The following is an 18,970-nucleotide window of genomic DNA, read 5'->3' on the forward strand; positions in this document are numbered from 1 at the left end:
GCTGTTCCCCCAAACAATTACAGGAGTGAGGGAGGAGCACAGCTCTGTGTGTTATGCAACTGTTATACACACTATACTAGTCCACAAAATGTACGCAGTTGAATGGATATAGTAAAATGGAAGCTCCCTCACTGCTCTGCACAGCTCCCCCGGGGCCACATTCCCGAGCACCTACCCCCCTGGCAACCAACCCCCGCAGCCACACTACTGAGGGGGTACCCCCCAAGCAAACCAGTGCTCGGCAACGACATTGCTGTGCAGCTTCCCCCCGGGCAAACAACCCCCCCCCCCCCCCCCCCGCGGTCACATTACTAAGCAGCTAGCCCCCCCAAATGGCCACACAACTAGGGGAGGTACCCGCCGGCAAACCACTCCTGCGCAGCCATGCCAACCCCCTCGTGGACACAGCACTATCCCTCTGAAGCTGCTCTGCAATCCCTGGCCACACATAGAGCTCTATGCGGCCAGAGTTAGGATACAGCAGACAGCCGGGACTTGCAGGAGGATAAGCACAGACTGGGACAGAGAGGAGGAGTCAGTGCAGGCCCGGGACAGAGAGGAGGAGTCAGTGCAGGCCCGGGACAGAGAGGAGGAGTCAGTGCAGGCCCGGGACAGAGAGGAGGAGTCAGTGCAGGCCCGGGACAGAGAGGAGGAGTCAGTGCAGGCCCGGGACAGAGAGGAGGAGTCAGTGCAGGCCCGGGACAGAGAGGAGGAGTCAGTGCAGGCCCGGGACAGAGAGGAGGAGTCAGTGCAGGCCCGGGACAGAGAGGAGGAGTCAGTGCAGGCCCGGGACAGAGAGGAGGAGTCAGTGCAGGCCCGGGACAGAGAGGAGGAGTCAGTGCAGGCCCGGGACAGAGAGGAGGAGTCAGTGCAGGCCCGGGACAGAGAGGAGGAGTCAGTGCAGGCCCGGGACAGAGAGGAGGAGTCAGTGCAGGCCCGGGACAGAGAGGAGGAGTCAGTGCAGGCCCGGGACAGAGAGGAGGAGTCAGTGCAGGCCCGGGACAGAGAGGAGGAGTCAGTGCAGGCCCGGGACAGAGAGGAGGAGTCAGTGCAGGCCCGGGACAGAGAGGAGGAGTCAGTGCAGGCCCGGGACAGAGAGGAGGAGTCAGTGCAGGCCCGGGACAGAGAGGAGGAGTCAGTGCAGGCCCGGGACAGAGAGGAGGAGTCAGTGCAGGCCCGGGACAGAGAGGAGGAGTCAGTGCAGGCCCGGGACAGAGAGGAGGAGTCAGTGCAGGCCCGGGACAGAGAGGAGGAGTCAGTGCAGGCCCGGGACAGAGAGGAGGAGTCAGTGCAGGCCCGGGACAGAGAGGAGGAGTCAGTGCAGGCCCGGGACAGAGAGGAGGAGTCAGTGCAGGCCCGGGACAGAGAGGAGGAGTCAGTGCAGGCCCGGGACAGAGAGGAGGAGTCAGTGCAGGCCCGGGACAGAGAGGAGGAGTCAGTGCAGGCCCGGGACAGAGAGGAGGAGTCAGTGCAGGATGGGACGTACAGGAGAAGCCAGCGCAGGCCAGGACGGACAGACACCGCAGGCGACTCCTGTGCATGAAATGGCCGCTGCAATACTACAGACACTAATCTGCACTGGGGCTGACGAGGGTCTGCTTCCCCCCTCCCTGCAAAATCTGGCAGCCAGGCAGCAAAATCTGGTCGCCATGGTGACCTGGCCCCCAGGATTTGTTAAGCCCTGCTCTAGGGCGAAACCACAGCTGGCATTTTCCTACTGATTTCAAATAATTTCAGGCACCATATCCTCCTGAGTGAGCCAGCCACCCCAGTCTGCCTATTAAATGCCACTATTGTCCAGGTTATCTCTGCATCTATACACCAGACTAAAACGCATATTTTGTGAAAAAGCATGTGGCAGAACTCATGGTGCAACCAAGTTGCAAAGTCCATGGCATGCCAAACGGAGTTATCTCGTGCAAGTGGTGACTCCAAAGGTGGAGCTGCAGCACATTCCAAAAATCAAATAGGAGAGCCCCACCACTGAGTCCCAGCCAGCAATGTTTGGTAGCGTTTGGGGTGGCAGTTGGTGTGGCTCCCCTATTTCAATTTTGGATTGAACCACAGCTCCACCTCTAGAGTCCGCCACTGATAGGTGTCTGTAAACACATCTGTAGGTTCCCATTTGCTTAAGCAAAGTAAAGATAAACATATTTAAATTCAAACAGAAGCCTGTCCCTATGCTAATTTCTTAGAGGAAGTGTAGAACACATTTCACTTTATCCATTATTTTTACAGCCACTGAATTTTACACAGAACCGTATACAAAGCTGTTTTAACAAATGGGCAAAAACTTCAGATTCTTCAGAGCCAACCATTAAATGGACAATGGATAAGTTGTATCTCTGGGTTTTGGTGCCATAAGACAACAAGAGCCCCTTGTTATAAATAGAATGGTCTCTTTTTTTAAAGTTGACTACGGTAGTGCTATGACCAACTAGGCTGAAGTAAAAACTAAACACACTAAGCTGAACCCCACTATTACTGTGACCGTTGTACAGTCCCAAAACTTAAGTTAGAAACGATCCTAAGGGAGAGATGCCTGTGACGTATTGCACAGATAAGCTGCACTTACAGTAGTCCCTAAATCCTGTATTTTAAAATGCAACTATGTGGGGCTACAGTGTGCGATTTAGACAAAACCGGGATGAGAATTGCACAGTTTAGGTATTGTTGCTGGTATCCCAATGCCATTGCAATGGCAGATCACAGGCATCGTTGAAAATTTGCCACTAACTGAATTGACCCCTGCAGACTTTTCAGAAAAATATATAAAAATGTAAAAGGAAGATAAAAGTCTGTAATAAAGACAAATAAAGCCTTAGGAAAAGTTAAGGCACACATCCACTAGACGATTAAATTAAGCGACTGAACGATTATGATATCGTTAGAAAATCGTTTGCAGATTTCTCGTTATATATGTTGTACAACCTGACGATATCGTCAGGTTCAACATGTTTGCAGATGATTGATGTGCCTGCACTTAACGACTGCTCATTCAGTGTAGGCACATCACACACAGACATTGTACTTGTGCAGTCTTTTGCCTGTCGTCTAGTGGATGTGTGCCTTAAAGTCCATGAGTGTTTTTGATGTTTTATATAACAAGGCCTTTTCTTAATAGTCAAAATAGATCTATACCCTACGGTTTCATTGTCACAAATGATAATCTCCTTATCAGCACAGATAATGACCCTTCACAATTTTCCAGGACATTAAATCAGCTAATATACAGTACATCGCGTCACAGCTACAGTGCATGAAATTAGCTTTTAATGCCCCATTCTTTATAAATTTCTTGTCAGACCAAGCAGTCTTTTTAGAAACAGATTTTGCTATCGCTGTGTGGAGTTGCTAAAAATCAGCTGCAAAACCACGACTCTTTCATAAATACTCTTAGGGTGAATAAAACTCAACTTTAGCACGTCAGAAGCAGGAACTGTAAACCATTTTGTAAAACGATAATTTGTGGCTCTTAACACGTTTCTACTATATAGCAAAAGAGGAAATTTAGCATCATGCGAAGATAATAACACCCAAAATAGAAAGTTTAGTTTTGGGTGGAATAACACGTTATACCCCAGCCACAAAGTGTAGTCTCCTGAGACCCGATAGACAAGGTACTTAAGGTACCCCGATGTCTTCAGAACATTCACTGAATCCTCCACACTGTGGATCACAGAAAATGAGTCACCTGAGATGCAGTATTACACCCAAACCAAATCCACCTAAGTAGGACCGAGAAAGGCATTGCAGAAAATAACCTGTGGTCATATATAACTTCTAGACAATATACTAAAATACATGGTGCGATAATGCAGCCGATCCGACGGATTGGTATGATATGGCTGCTATATCGCACAGTTTATAGGCCTGATGTCGGACCAAGCGCGCACCCGTGGGGTTGTACGTCGCACCCCCTGATCTTACTGCAGGTTCAGTCGATCAGGAGATGCGATGTGCGATCCCACGCTGCGCTATGCGGGTAGGGGAGGGGGGAACCGGCATATCGGGCGGTCAATCGCACCGTGTGTGGAGACTGCCCGATATGTCGGACGTCGGATCCCCCGTCGAGTCACACGGTGTCTATCGCACCATGTATGGCCCGCTATAGACTTCAAGTTTAAATAGGCCTTTACTGTGCTTACCTCAGATCCACAAAAGAACAGCTGCTCTCAAACTCCAGCCCGTCACATTCTTCATAGATTTTATTGGCCGTCTCTGGACTGTCACATTCAACCACAGCATAGAAGTACTTGAGGCGTTTGAATTGGTAGTCACGCAATTTCTCCTTATAAACTCTAAAAAGGAACAACCAGAAATATTGCAGAAAATGATTCTCAATCCTCAGTACACAAAAACAACAATCAAGGTAACAGAGGGCTTTTCTTTGTATTATACAGTGCTCCCCTAATAGTAATAAACCTCCTAAGGCTAGAGGCATTCACTCAACCAAAGTGCATTTATAAATACTAGGGGATAAGACAGATATTTTCAACAACAGGAAAACTTTTTCAGACCAAATCATCATTAAAATAGTGCCAAAACAGCCAAGTATACTTCGCTCCCCAGAGATACGAGCGGTCAGTCTTCTATTCACTCTGCACATGCCATGCCAAGCTTTTTCCGGGCACACACTTGAAGCCCGGACATGTGCATACAGGGGCAGATTCAATTTAAACATATTTTAATTAATTGTGAAAGCCTCAAGGGGGGGCAGTTCAATTAAGTGCGTTGTTAATAGCGCCGGGAAGGAGCTTCCGAAGCTATTCAATTCAGCGTGCTGTTAGGGCGACTAAAGGATTTCTAATCGCACTCTCCTGAGGGTGTGAAGAGAAATTATTATCATCCTTTATTTATATGGCGCCACAAGGGTTCCGCAGCGCCTTACAAAGTACATAAACAAATGAGCAAACACGAAAACAGCAACTTACAGTACAAAACAATACAGGATAAGAACATAGATTATATACCTTGCCGCAATAGCGATCATAACACCCACAATAAGCAGAAGCGTCAGTTACCAATTATTTGGTGCCCTTGTGGGGAGTTTGGAGTAGATGATCGTATGAGTGCGGGAAGGAGAAGCACATGAGGGAAGAGGGCCCTGCTCGTGAGAGCTTACATTCTAAAGGGGAGGGGCATACAGACAGGAGTGACACAGCAGCGGGTTAGGATGAAGCTGAAAGGCTATGAAGTAGTGGGTCCGGCTTTGAAGTAGTGAAATCCGACTAAAGTGCCGGCCGCGAGGCTGTTTGTCGGCTTAGCATGGTGCTAAAGCCTTGCGGCCGGCACTTTAGTCGGAGAATGCCGGTTCTCGCGACTAAACGCCCAGGTTAAGTCGCGAGAACCGGCATTCTCCAACTTAAATTGTACTAGTCAGATTAAACAGCGCGCTGAATTGATAGCTCCGTGACCAACTTCCTGGCGCTATCAACAGCACGCTTAATTAATTCGCCACCCCATGATGGCAACCACCAGTGATACTAATCAATAGCCACTGCCGTAACATTAGGCTTTAATAAACAGAAAAAAAAAAAACTATCTCTGGAAAAAAGACAGGGCCTAAAAGCCTCTTATAAACGGAGCTTTAAGTGTTTATATACTATTTTAAGTTATACTGTTTAGAAACATCACACATTTTGCACATTGATCTGTAGGTGACAAAAAAAAGTGTAAGCACCATTAGTAGTTAGAGGTTAGCTTATATTTTCTAACTAACTAACTATTTGGTTGTATGTATGCATTTTAAGAAATGTCCAACAATACAATCACTTGGTTACTTAATAGTAAAAGGAGACAGATGGACATATGACATAGTATGATTTAGCCCCAAACATTACTCCTCAAGCTACACAGTAACTGACTGCGAAGCACGTAAATCATTGAATCGATATGTTTAGCAGGTTTATGTTGGCCAAGTCATTGCTGTTTCGGTCATGTGCAGATACAGACAGCTAACGCCAACTTACTGCATCTCTAGAGATCTCTCCTTTTTGAAAACAGAAACAAAAATATTTTTTTAAATGAAGCAATTACACATTTAATCCCCCTGCCCCCAAATGTGAATTAATGATGTCGTCATTCTGAGCTCTCCACGCAGGTTTAATTCTGTTTAATGCTAGATTATTGGGCCAGCATCAAATTGAGTTATAGACCTCTAAGAAAAGACGGGATATCGGCCATGTTTGAGCACCTGAATTACACAACGTCTGACTCTACTCTATGATGAAAAATAGTTACAGACACGGATGGACAGCAACATAAAAAAATGGTTTATGGCTGGCAGGACAAGTACTACATAAAACATGGTACTAAATCACATCATGACATGTACAAGTACTTGTCAAAATACAGCAACAGTAAGCTTCATATTTCCAAGTAAGAGACTGTCAAATGACTCCCCACTGTGCTAATTGCTGGGGTGCAGCTGGTTTTAGTTAAAACCAAAATCTGTCTCTCGTTTACTGTAGTCTATAGATGCAGATCCCGTACCCTTGTTCTGCAGCGTCCTCTTCAGAAATGTTCTTTAGTTCCACGGGTCCGTGAAGTTCTTCCTCCTTCAGTCTTTCCTTTCCAAACTCCGAGGGGTAAATCTGAGCAATTCATAGGGAATGACACATAACATGAAACAAGGGGTTATTTAAGGGGACTTTATACTAAACAACTTTTGCACATTTAGAAACAACTTGGACTCAATCACACTGGAGTGTGTGTTTGGAAAAGCAAACGTATTATGTTTAATGTGCACCCATCTCTTGCACAAAGTGTCTATTTTATGCTCTGAGAATGATCAGTTCAGTAATAATCAGAGATGTCACCAATACAAATAAGGGTTATTATTGCATTTTATACAGAAAAGCGAGCAGAAATTGGTAAACTATGTGTGTGCATGATCCAGCCCTTCGTTGCCCAGTTAGTGCAAATCCAAATTGCTCTGTTAGCTGTCTTTGCAGCAAGCTGCTATGTTATGAGAGAGACTCAGCTCTAAAATGGCCGACAAACAGTGACTGACAGCTTTGCAGAAAAATTGCACAGTTTTGACTGGTAGATCAAGCAGAGGGGTAGGGCCAATGGTGTCACACGTGAAACTATTGTGGTCTCAGCTTTTTGACCTGTTTCCTAAAGATGTGGGAGGGGTTTTGGCTGCCTATAATGGGAGTGAAGAGGTAATAGATATCGAAAGCCTGGCAGAGGTGAAGATCCCGACTGCGCTAAAGCAATTATAAACTAGCCTAACCCCTCCCCCTAACCCTCCCTTAGGGGTGCCTAACATCCACCCCAAGTGCCTAAACCCCCTTCCCCGCTGCCTAAACCTAAGTCTCCCGGGGGGGGAATGCCTAACCCTATATTCCTCCCCCCGGGGGTGCCTAACCCTAACCTCCCCTTCCCCTAGCCTGACCCCCCGAGGGGGTGACTAACCCTAAGTCCCCCCCGGAAGCCCCTAACCTAACCCTCATCCCCCCCCCGCGGCTGTCCGCACCCGGCTTATATTTGATCGGGATGCCGGGCTCCCAGCGTAGGTAAAATGACAGGCGTCGGGATTTCGATGCCTGTCATTAGACCATTGCTGGGTTTAGACAGTCGGGATACTGACGGTCGGGATTTAGACCGTCGGCATCCGGACTGCATACCCTGGGGAGCGGCTACATGCAGGTGTTTTCCCCATGGTTTTGTGGTGCAAATCAATCAAGTTTACTATCATTAAATGGAGGCGGAGACTGGTTTCTGAACAGGAGGACCAATTTTAAGCCACAAACTCTTGATTGGTTCATTTGCTCACTCCCACCTCCAGGTGTTGGCTGGGGGCGTGACAGAAATGGAGCAGCCCCGGGTTAATGACTAAATCCATGCATTAGCATAGTAAGAATAAAACGTTCTTTGAAAGCAGCGAAATTGAGAACAAACATTCTCTCAGAGGTCACTTTATTATGTACACCTGAGTAAGTGCATGTTACCTGTGCACTTACTCATCACTGCAAATAACTAATGGGTCAGACCGAACACAGAATGGGGAAGAAATGTGAAAAGAAAGAATCTAAGTGACTGACCACGGAATGATTGCTGGAGCTAAACAGGGTGGTTTGAGAATTTCACTCATCAGTCTCCGGAGTTTAAAGAATGGTGCACACAAAAAACAATACTAGTGAGCGGCAGTTCTGTGGCTCCTTCATGAGAGCGATCAGAGGAGAATGGTCAGACTGATTCAATCTGGCAGGAAGGCGACTCAAAAAACTACAAGCTAAAACAGTGTAATGCACAAAAACATTTCTGAACACACAGAATGTCAAACATTGAAGTGGATGGGCTACAGAAACAGACCACTCCCATTAGCTAAGAACAGGAAACTGAGGCTACATTTGGCACAGGCTCACCAAAGAGGACAGATGAACACTGGAAAAAACAAATCTGGATTTCTGCTGCAACATACAGATGCTAGGATCCATTTTCTCTGTGTCAACAGTTCAGGCTGGTGGTAGTATGGTATGCAGTCGGTAAACCGGCAGACTTAATCCCGACAGCTGGCTTCCCGACTGCTTTATCCCGGCGAGGGTTAAAGACAGGTGACTAAAACTAGACGCCTGTCATTATACTGACACCGGGGGACCGGCGCCCGGCAATCCTATCGAAGTGATGTCCCCGGGTGGGGGGAGGGTTAGGTTTAGTGTTGCCGGGGGGGACTTAGGGTTAGGCACCCCCCTGGGAGGTTAGGGTTAGGCTAAGGTGCAGGGAGGGTTAGGGTTAGGCACCCCGCCGGGGATTTAGGCGGTGGGGAAGGGGGGGTTAGGTTTAGACACTTAGAGGGGGACTTAGGGTTAGGCACTGGGGGAAGGTTAGGGTTAGGCACCCCTAAGGAGGGTTAGGGTTAGGAGGGGGAGGTTAGGTTAGTAAATACTTACCTTACGGACGATCAGGATTTTCACCCATGTCGGGCAGCCGCTGTCAGGATTCCAACCTCTGGACAAGCGTCCGGCGGTAAATAATACAGATTCCGGTAGTGGTAGGGTAATCTCCTCTTAGCATATAAGCTCTTACTTGCATCAGTGCTCCTTGTTCTGTCTCCTAGTCCCCTTTAGCAACTCAGACTGTTTGCTCGGCCTTCATTGAGTGCTACCCAGTCTCACCGAGTGCTGAACTGCCTTCCCCTCCCCATAACCCACCTCCACATGCCTGTCAATATACAGTGAGTTAGCAAACGCTCACCCCTTCTCCACGTCCCACCTAGTTTGTCGGTTAACTGGTCTGTGTTGATCGGACAATGTGTCAATTTCCATTTACTGTAAATATGTCAGTTTCACTGTTACTATGTACCGTATATTCCCTGTATGGCGCCTTACAAATAAAAGATAATAATAATGGTGTGAGAAATAATTTCCTGCCACACATTAGGCCTTCAACACCAACTGAACCTTGTGTAAATGCCATATGTAAATCTGACTATTGTTTTTGACTATGTGCATCCCTTTAAGGCCACTGTCTACCATATTCTCTAATGCCTGCTTCCGGATAACACACCAGTCACAGCCACACGTCAGCTCAAGCAGGTTCCACAAATAGGACAATGATTTCAGTGTATGCCAATGAGCTCCACAGTTGTCAGATATTAATCCAAAAGAGTGCCTACTGGATGTGAAGGAACAAGAAAGTGCAGTATGACTGTGCAGTAACCAAATCTGTGTGATGCTATCGTGTCACCATGGATCAGAATCACTCAGCACCTTGGTGAATCCATGCAACTAACATTACTAATAGGGGCCATACCTGGTACTAAAAAGGGTGTACCTAATAATGTGGCCAGAAGGATTACACCCTATTAGTATTAGATCCAAAGGCTTTCCTCCATCACTGGACAGCCCTAGAGGTGGAAAAGCCACATACTTTATGCCTGGAATTAATTCAGTTCCTACCTGAATAACTATAAACAGAAGTGGAACACAATAAAACTTATTACCAGTTGAGAAAAGGTTACGCAGCCAGAGGCTGTCGTGTACTTAGTGGGTAAACTACAACAGCCAGAGTGCAGCCCGGTGTAAACTGGAGCCGTAGTAACAGTTGCCCATTCTTGCTTTGCGGAGTCATATGGAGCAAGATAGATACAAAGCAACATAGGGTTTTCTTTTCTTTTTTTAAATACAATTTATTTCTTTATCCATAATACATTTTGATTTTGTTCAATTGAAATCCACTTACCTTCACAGAGAAAACAATTCCCCCTTTAGGTTTAAAGGAGTTTAACAGGGCAAGCAGATCTTTAGCTTTAAGCCTATCCCAGTCCATGTTACAAATGGCCAGCCGTCTGGTGACCTATAGAAGGCAGAAAACGAAATGGAGACATAATGTAGCATAGACACCAATGATTCATACACTATAGAATTCATAGGAGTTTGAACATAAACACTTAAAGTGCACCCACGGTCCAGACACAATGAGGCCATTACTCATAAGAATACAGGATCGCTAGGGACAGAAAATGGCAGCTTCCAGCGTCTCTAGGTGGCCTTGATACATATTATAGTCATCTATAAAGCTGGTCTGATCCCTCTGTGTGCATGCATTAAGTAATCTGTCTCCGGGCATTTATGTCACTGTAAAACTGCTGTATGTGGACCACCTGCTATAACTAAGTTGCTATAGAAACATCTAAGTTGGTTGCTGGGTCTCAAGGAGCAGTGTGGGAAGAGATAATGTGCCATTATCCCTCTGCGGTGGCTTTTTGTAAGAAGAAAGCCTCGGTAACATGATAAAAGGATGAGAAAATAGGGAGGGGTTGAAAGAGGAGATCATCGCAGAAAATGATACTAAATCATTCAAAAAGGATCAGCAGTGATTCACACTTCCAGAACATGGGCAAGAAAAAAAAAAAAAAGTTTGTGAATTCAAAACTTTTCATACTACAATTTAGTAGGAAATCAGGAAATATATAAACTGACAGATTGTCTTCTCCTGGCAGAGTTAGCAGGTGATCACTTTACAGATGTAGAGGCTGATGCTGAATAAATACTAGGCCAATTTGTATAGTTTCATATATGTAAAATCAGCCTTCACATGGCAGAGAACAGGACACACACGAATGCGCCTATGAACATTTGCGTGAATCAGACGCCTCTGCTTGCAAATGAAGTGCCGCGATGGGGAAGGGAAGGAGTGGGCTAACCTAGGCTTATTACTGTAAGGGCACGTCCACAGAATAGATGCATGCCAACACAGAGACACATATACGCCTATCTAATCTATATTACTTTTAAATACTTGAGTCCAGGGGGTTTATTTACTAAGCTTCAGGTTCTATAACTTGGCACTTCCCGAACGTGTTTATGCACGGAATTTAAAAAGGCAATGCTTTTATTTGGAGTGGTTTGCTGGTAAAACCATTGCCCTTTTAACGTTTGGGCACAAACACATTCAGAAGCAGCAGGTTTTAGAACCCGATGCTTAGTATATAAACCCCCAGGTGCAAATGCACAATGATTATGGTCAACGGCATTGGTGAACTGCTTGTGATTGGCTGATTGCAAATTCGCCTCTGAAGTTGATGGGCGCTTCAGTTACTTACTTACTTGTGCGAATATCAAGTTACGAGATGGAAGAGTTGTATCTGATCTATTAAATAGCTTTGCGTTCATATAAACTCACATGTATGAAGTATGGGCAATGCAATCCTGGTGCATCTTGCAATAGTTGCAACTTTGCATATACTTGCAATAGCAGCTTTTTTAGTGAAGTCATTTAACAAATGAGATTAGGGGGGCAATTGCAGCCAACTCCGCATCAGCCCCTAAATCGGTATTGCAGATAATCCATCAGGCTAGAGACTCCCTGCTACCTGCACCTCGTTACAGTAATATAAAGTTTCTCTGGATACACAGATATTTTCCTAACAACGATAATCTGCAGCGCAAAAGAAATGACAAGACCCTTAAAACCCAGGTGTTTGGAGGCTGTTTTGATCCCAGCACACAGGGGACGGGCCGGCTCATCCCAGCACACAGGGGACGGGCAGGCTCATCCCACCACACAGGGGACGGGCCGGCTCATCCCACCACACAGGGGACGGGCCGGCTCATCCCACCACACAGGGGACGGGCCGGCTCATCCCAGCACACAGGGGACGGGCCGGCTCATCCCAGCACACAGGGGACGGGCCGGCTCATCCCAGACCAAGGGCAATACTGGGTGCACTGCATAGGACGGTGGGGACCTACAACTGGGGCCACTGTTTAAAGGGCACTGCATAAGGGGTACCACTATTGGGGGTACTGCAATGGGGGGGGGGGGACTACTACTGGGGGCACTATAAAAGGGGCTTACTACTGGGGGCACAAGGGGCACTGCACAGGGTGTACCACTACTGGGGTGCACTGTAAAAGGGGCACTGCATAGGGGGGCGCTAAGATATATACTGTACTCGCTTACCAAAAAAATTGGACTAGGGCCGGCCCTGTTTGGGGCTGACTGGATAGTCCTGGGAAATCAGTTAGCACGCTGTACAGCGGCTAATTAAATTTCCCCCTTAGTGTGGAATATGTTGGTCAAGTTGTGTTCAAAGTTCCCTAAGATCTTCTTCCCAGTCTTTGATAAATTTTGGTTGAATATCAAAATGTTATCTATGAGGTCTACAAAGTCAGCCCACATTTCTGCTGTACGGATTTCATCTATTGATAACTAGTGTTAATTATTTTATAGAAATTTCCATTATTGCTATGAAACAGAGACTAATATTTGACTCATTTCTCTTAGGATCATCAAATCTGAAACATATTGATCGCTCAATGAAAGCCAGACTAGTTTTCCTTTTTCTTCTGTTTGATTGTGTAATAAACTTATCACTTGACACTTGACAGAAAGTGATAAACCGTGAGTCAGCAGGTTCTCTATATACACAAATAGATTTAAAGCAGGGGCGGGCAATAAGCGGTCCTCCAGCTTTTGTTGAACTACAAATCCCAGCATGCATTTTTAGCATGGCCAAATAGCAAAACTGTGGCAGGGCATGCTGGCATGTGTAGTTTTAAAACATATGGGGGGGGCCGCCCCTAGTTTAAAGTATAACTAAAATCAAAATATGAGGAAGTTGGAATGTACAGATGCAATATTCTCCCCAGCCAGGTGGGGGCAGTGTTATACTTCGCAATAATGAAAAATGTTGAATAGTTATATTGATTTAAACTCAAGACTAAGAAGGTAAATTTACTTAAGTGAGAAGTGGAGATGTTGCCCATAGCAACCAATCAGATTCTAGCTACTATCTTCTAGAAGGTGATAACTAACAGTGCGTACAAATGTAACGATTTTGTTACCAACGATTTTCTGAACTACAAACGATTTTTGTAACTTCCCTTAATGAAAATCGTTCAGTTGGTCAGTCAGAATGAACTACAAACGGGAACGCACATGAATGATAATCGTTCATCGTTATAACTCAGAAACTGAATGATTTTTTCAATGACTGAACGATAACGACGTAGTTATAGTTAAATCGTTACGTGTGTATGCACCTAATATGTTAAGTAGAATATGATTGGTAGCTATGGGCAACATCTCCATTTCTAAAAACTCTCACTTTAGTAAATATACCCCTAAGGGCCTTATGGCCTGATTCATTACGGATAGCAACTGCGATTGCAATAGCGATTACACACGCAGTCTCACTGCGATAGTATGCTAATCGAATTGCGATCGCTATTCCATCGCAGCACAACATAAGGACGCCCACTTTCCCTTACACACATCTGTAATCCTTAGCAAGACAGCAAAAACATCGGTACAGTCAAGTACAATCGCAGCCTCACGCACACTTGCACAAGCTCTGACCTTACTCAGAAATTACTAACCTCTGTCGAAGCTGGACAATAATCACAGCGACACCATCTTGCGACTGGCTGCAAGACGCCATCTTGGAAATGAGATCGCAAGACGCCATTTTGCGAATGGCCACCTAAGCGCCATTTTAGATAAACTCACACTTTAGTACATGTGGCGATATTACTATTAGCATCATGCGATTGCATCTGTGACCATCGCCATAAGTTACGGCGATTCACCAAAAGCCCATTTCATGACTTAACGTAGTTTGGGTGCTCTGGATAAAGTGTATATTATTATAATTCCCCTAAAGGATATATTTCAGAAATGGCTGTACAGTATGTCAAAATTGGATTGCAGTAGCTAAACAGAGCAAATGGCCACGTGACAACTAGTCTGTGAAGACAAGCTTCATGGACATAACGTCTGCTCTCACTCCAGGTGGCCCTGCTCGAATACAGCAAGAGGGTCGTTTGTAGCACCTTACATTAGCAGGCTTCCTACAATAAAATACCTTCAAAGCCAAGAGTGTTATCTGAGGTTTGGGTCTTGTAGCTGTGCTAATTTGCATTTACACAAGAACCTGGGAGAACAAAGGACTGTACTTTTGAGCCTGGGAAGGGTGGGGGCTGCTGAGAGAGGGGGGCGTGTGGAACTATAAGGCTCAGCATTCCACACTGCTAGGTATTCACTTAGTTTAAGTGAGATTTAAGTGCACCATTTCTCATACACACATTAATACGCACAATTGCGCTCTTAACTAATCGCATATTAGTGAATGCATAAGATCCTGTATGAAAACGCTGTTTATTAGCTTCATGCGCACGCATCTGCCCCAAGTTAACTAGCGTCTTTACATCACACCCCGCATACTTACACATTACATATTCACATAAAAGGTTTAATAAGCTTTAAAGTATAAGATTTAAGTTTGTTCATTTAGCAGAAATGCTGTGAAATAAAGATTATTTGGTAACTAAGGTTTTATACATGATAAGTAAGCCGTGATTGGTATTGTACTGATGCGTACTCTTTCAACAGTATTCCGGTACCATCGGTGTGGAGATCGCATCATGCATTCTCAACTTATGGACCGCAGAGACTTCAAGCAACAAAATGTACATAATATGAACAACTGTTAGGATGATTGCATGAGGCAGGAAACCAGAGACCCCAGTTGTTAGAGGCTGGGTTGTGTCTATTTGAATCAACCTGTTAAATGCCTTGTAACATATGCCCTCTCCTTTAGGACCAATGGTATTAGCAACAAACTTCTCTATTGTGTTGTTTATTTCTGGGGGGGTATAAATATGTGTGCTGTGACCCTGGGAGGCACATATAGAAACGTTGTAATTCCTACACCGTTCACCTGATTTGGATGTAATTACCCTCAAATTAAATCTGAAAGTCTGCAGTTAAAGCACATCTTGTTTGTTTCATCTCAAAGCCGTTGTGGTGGTGAATAGAGGCCAAAATATGAAAATTCTGTCAATGTCCCAATATTTATGCACCTGAATGTGTGTGTGTGTCACACTCACTCTGGGAAAATTTTAAATTCACAATATGCAAAAGTAACAAAACTATGGCCTTTAAAGTGGGGGATGAGGACGGGCAATATCTTCAAAATTGGTCCACTTGAGATGGAATGACCCTGTTCCATGCTTTTATACAACCCATAAGTACACTCAAAATGTAATTCTTCAATAAAAGAAAATTCATGAGGAAAGGGGAGTTGGGAGATACAGAGGCCATGTTGAATTTACACCTACAGTTCCCAGAAGCAAATTGTCACGGATATAAAATAACAAGGCTAAAATTAAAAGGCGCACTGCACAGAGGGGAAGATGTATGAAGGGACGGTATGGGGGAGCAGTGGTATCAGCGCTTCTCCCCATGTATTATTGTGGGGTTGGGCAGTAAATGATTATCGGTGCTGCTATCTATAAGATAGCAGCACCAATATTCTGGGCAATGTATGAACGGTCAGTGGCACTGAACGTTCCCAAAAAAGAAGAGGAAAGGGATGAAATGTCCCTATTGGTGCACATAATTGGATATTAAAATATAACTTTTATTATTGAATATTAAGAAGAACAGCGAAAATTGGTTAAAAAATATATAGAAGTGAATGTGAAAATAAAGAAATGTGATTAAAAAAGCGGCACATTAATACCCCATAAATCTACGTCACAATGTGATAATTACAGTAAGTTATGACATCCAACATGTATCACATACAATTTGAGTGTCTGATTATACAAGTATGTATATGATAGTCTCAAATAAGGCTAACAAGGATTCTATTCAATATTAATAAACTTATATTAAATCACAAGGAGTCACCCATGTGTTATTATGTTGTCAGTTCTCAAATGATGTTTCAATAACTAGGACAAAACTAATAATATGTCCCCTAAGTGTATTCAAAATATTTCTATCATTTAGTAGACATACAACGCTAATCAATTGAAAGGTGATTCTTATAAATCACTAATATGGTTATAGTGATACATGTGTGGGTCACTTTACTAAAATGCAGTCTATCATCCTTATATATCTGATATGATGCCCAAGAGTGATATCAATTTATATTTTAATTTTCATTTATTACAAAAACACTCTCAATTTGAGCATAATATTATAAATCTTTTTAGCACACACATGGATGCTGCTGGGAAATATGCAAATATAACACACAATGTAATGCTCTGGGAACACCGCACCGCACTGGTCACAGTTATCCAATTTGACAAGAGCTTTTGATAGTGAGAGTCGCGTATATTAAGACCCTTCTCAGGACAATCACATATGACTCTCACTATAAACATACAATGTAATCGCTTATTTCAAGACATAAGGGGTATGAACATGCGCCGCTAACCGACGCAGCGTTTCGCTTCCATGCTTTATCAAGGTTCAACGTTCCAACATCTGCAGCTATCGATACTGACTGTAGATTTCGTTGCCCTATCACCACAGCAGGGACTGCACTGTCCTGCGGCTGCTGGCTCCGGGCTTGTGAGATCTCACTCATGCCCATTGGAGCCAGCCAGGGAAGGGATAGACAGCACATTAGCACTAGGCTAATGCGCTGTGTGCTCAGACAGGGATCGCCAGAGGGGGTTGTTTTCACTCTTCCACTCCGGCAGATGAAATGTTAATACATCTCATCGGTAGTGTGTGCCGCTATGATACATCTACCCCAAACTTCCAAGTCACAAACACTTAAAACTTTGCTGAACGCCATAGACCAGCAGACCAAATATGAATCCATTAATTAAATATATATAAATGTCTTATTATTCTATGCTTCTAATTCTCATGTACGACTTAGAGCCATATTCAGTTTGAGCGGACCCGCAATACTTTTCCGCCTCCCAGACTTTTCGCCTACATCGTGTGTTTTGCAGGCGGAAAAGTATCGCGCGCGTGCCCCCATATTCAATTTGAAAGTACGCAGAAAAGGGACCCGGCGAAACTTAAACAAGCGGAAAGTCATGTCAAATTTGGGGAAATCAACCTGACACCCCCAAAAGATGCTCTGACATGGGGGTTTGCTATGGTTACCCCCGATTTGGCTTGCTGAAGGTGTTTGATGTTTTTAAATGCAGCTAAATAGCGTTTTTGTACAAGTGGTGAAGAATACTATTCAGGAGGTTTTTTTGCAGAAAATCACTTATGCCAGCAAATTTGGGGTACTTGAAAATGGGAGCCAGCATATTTTAAAGATGCTAAAGTTAAGTTTAAAAAATCACGAAAAATCCCCCTGCCGCAAGCCCCTGCAATGAAAAAAAACACCTGGGGCATACTTGGGGACCCCCCCTAGAGTCTAGTTTGCTAGTTTTTAACTTTGTCCCCCAACATTTTTTTTTTTGCCCCCAAAATGAAAGCGATTTTTTTGGGGTGTTCTTAAGTGTTTTTTAAAATTGACGCAGTTTACCTTTGGGGGACTGTCTGAAGGCTGCAGGGGGGTTCCCGCAACGTTGCACCCCAAAACCCCAATTCTGCACTTTTTTCCGCCTGCTATTCATAGGCGAAACTTTTCCGCCTATTACATTGCATTGACTTTCCGCCTCAAATTGAATACGGGCCATAGTAGGGAAAATAAGTTTTCCTAATGTCAAACTTACCTGGTCTCCACGAGGTGCATCTTTGTCCATTTCCCTCCAGGCATGTTCAATTTCAGGATCTTTTTCGGTTATGTCAACTATGTCCTCTTCATCGTCTTCATCTTCAGAACTTGTTTCAATGTTCCCTTTACCACGGGCAAGATCAGGACCACTGTCGCTGTCTTCCTCTTCACCAGAACCTTCCTCTTCCTCAGACTCCTCCGAGTTTTCACTTTGAGGCTCATCCTCCTCACTTTCTTCATCACTGCCCTCCTCTTCCAGGCTCATACCAGTTCCTTCAGAAGCTCCTTCAGATTCAACCTCTTCATTGCTGTCCTCTTCATTGCTGTCCTCTTCACTCTCATCTTCAACACCTGGAAGATTAACAAACATTATAGTCACTAATGAACTCCTTAAGTCTACGCCAATTTCTCCAACCAAGACAATTTTTAATTAGTAATGAGTTTCAAGAACACAGTCAGCATCTATGATGCAGCAGTTCAGGTTGATCTCCAATTTAAGAATGCACAGGGTGACTAAACTGGTCAGAGCTAGTCAGCATTCAGACCAATAGCTTAAATGTCATGAGACTTCAGTGTCCATGCACATAGAGCAATCAGTGGTCCCCTGGCTGATTCAAATTTCCCCCATAAACGACTGAAATTCACAAGGGGTGCAATAATCCATTCCTCTGCTGTGTTTGGTGGGCAGTGGAACCCCACATTCTGTGGCATCATGTCCACTTTGTGGAGAAAATAAACACACAAAAAACAATCTGTAATCCAAAATAATAGAGCATCTGGACCTCTGAAGTCTACAAGCTCACCATGTCCACCACGAATAAATACATAAGTGTGAACTCCAGTCACTAAGAATGCGGATTCAAGAGGCATTGTAACATTATAGATGAACTCAAACACACCTATATTAGGAAGTTAGTCTACATAAAATCACAATAAAGCCGCATACACACTACATGTGTGTATGCGGCGATACAGTCATTAGCGGGCCTGCCGGCATTGGCAAGTGTATACACAGTCGCCGATGCCGACCAGCGA

General features: G+C 44.6%; 1 protein-coding gene across 2 annotated transcripts in view; it reads right to left on the reverse strand.

The window, feature by feature from the left end:
• ESF1 (ESF1 nucleolar pre-rRNA processing protein) overlaps positions 1–18,970 on the reverse strand; it is a 60,320-nt gene that overhangs the window by 37,868 nt on the left and 3,482 nt on the right. For both annotated transcript variants that reach the window (XM_088479444.1, XM_088479445.1), the window contains exons 3-6: positions 17,934–18,286; positions 10,192–10,305; positions 6,496–6,596; positions 4,149–4,301 (exon numbers count right to left, since the gene is read on the reverse strand). In XM_088479444.1, the coding sequence (XP_088335570.1) occupies positions 4,149–4,301; positions 6,496–6,596; positions 10,192–10,305; positions 17,934–18,286 (721 nt within the window). The remainder of the gene's footprint in view (positions 1–4,148; positions 4,302–6,495; positions 6,597–10,191; positions 10,306–17,933; positions 18,287–18,970) is intronic.

The sequence above is a fragment of the Taudactylus pleione genome, unplaced genomic scaffold (genome assembly GCF_031769625.1).
Source record: "Taudactylus pleione unplaced genomic scaffold, aTauple2 ptg000235l, whole genome shotgun sequence".
NCBI classification, from domain to species: domain Eukaryota; kingdom Metazoa; phylum Chordata; class Amphibia; order Anura; family Myobatrachidae; genus Taudactylus; species Taudactylus pleione.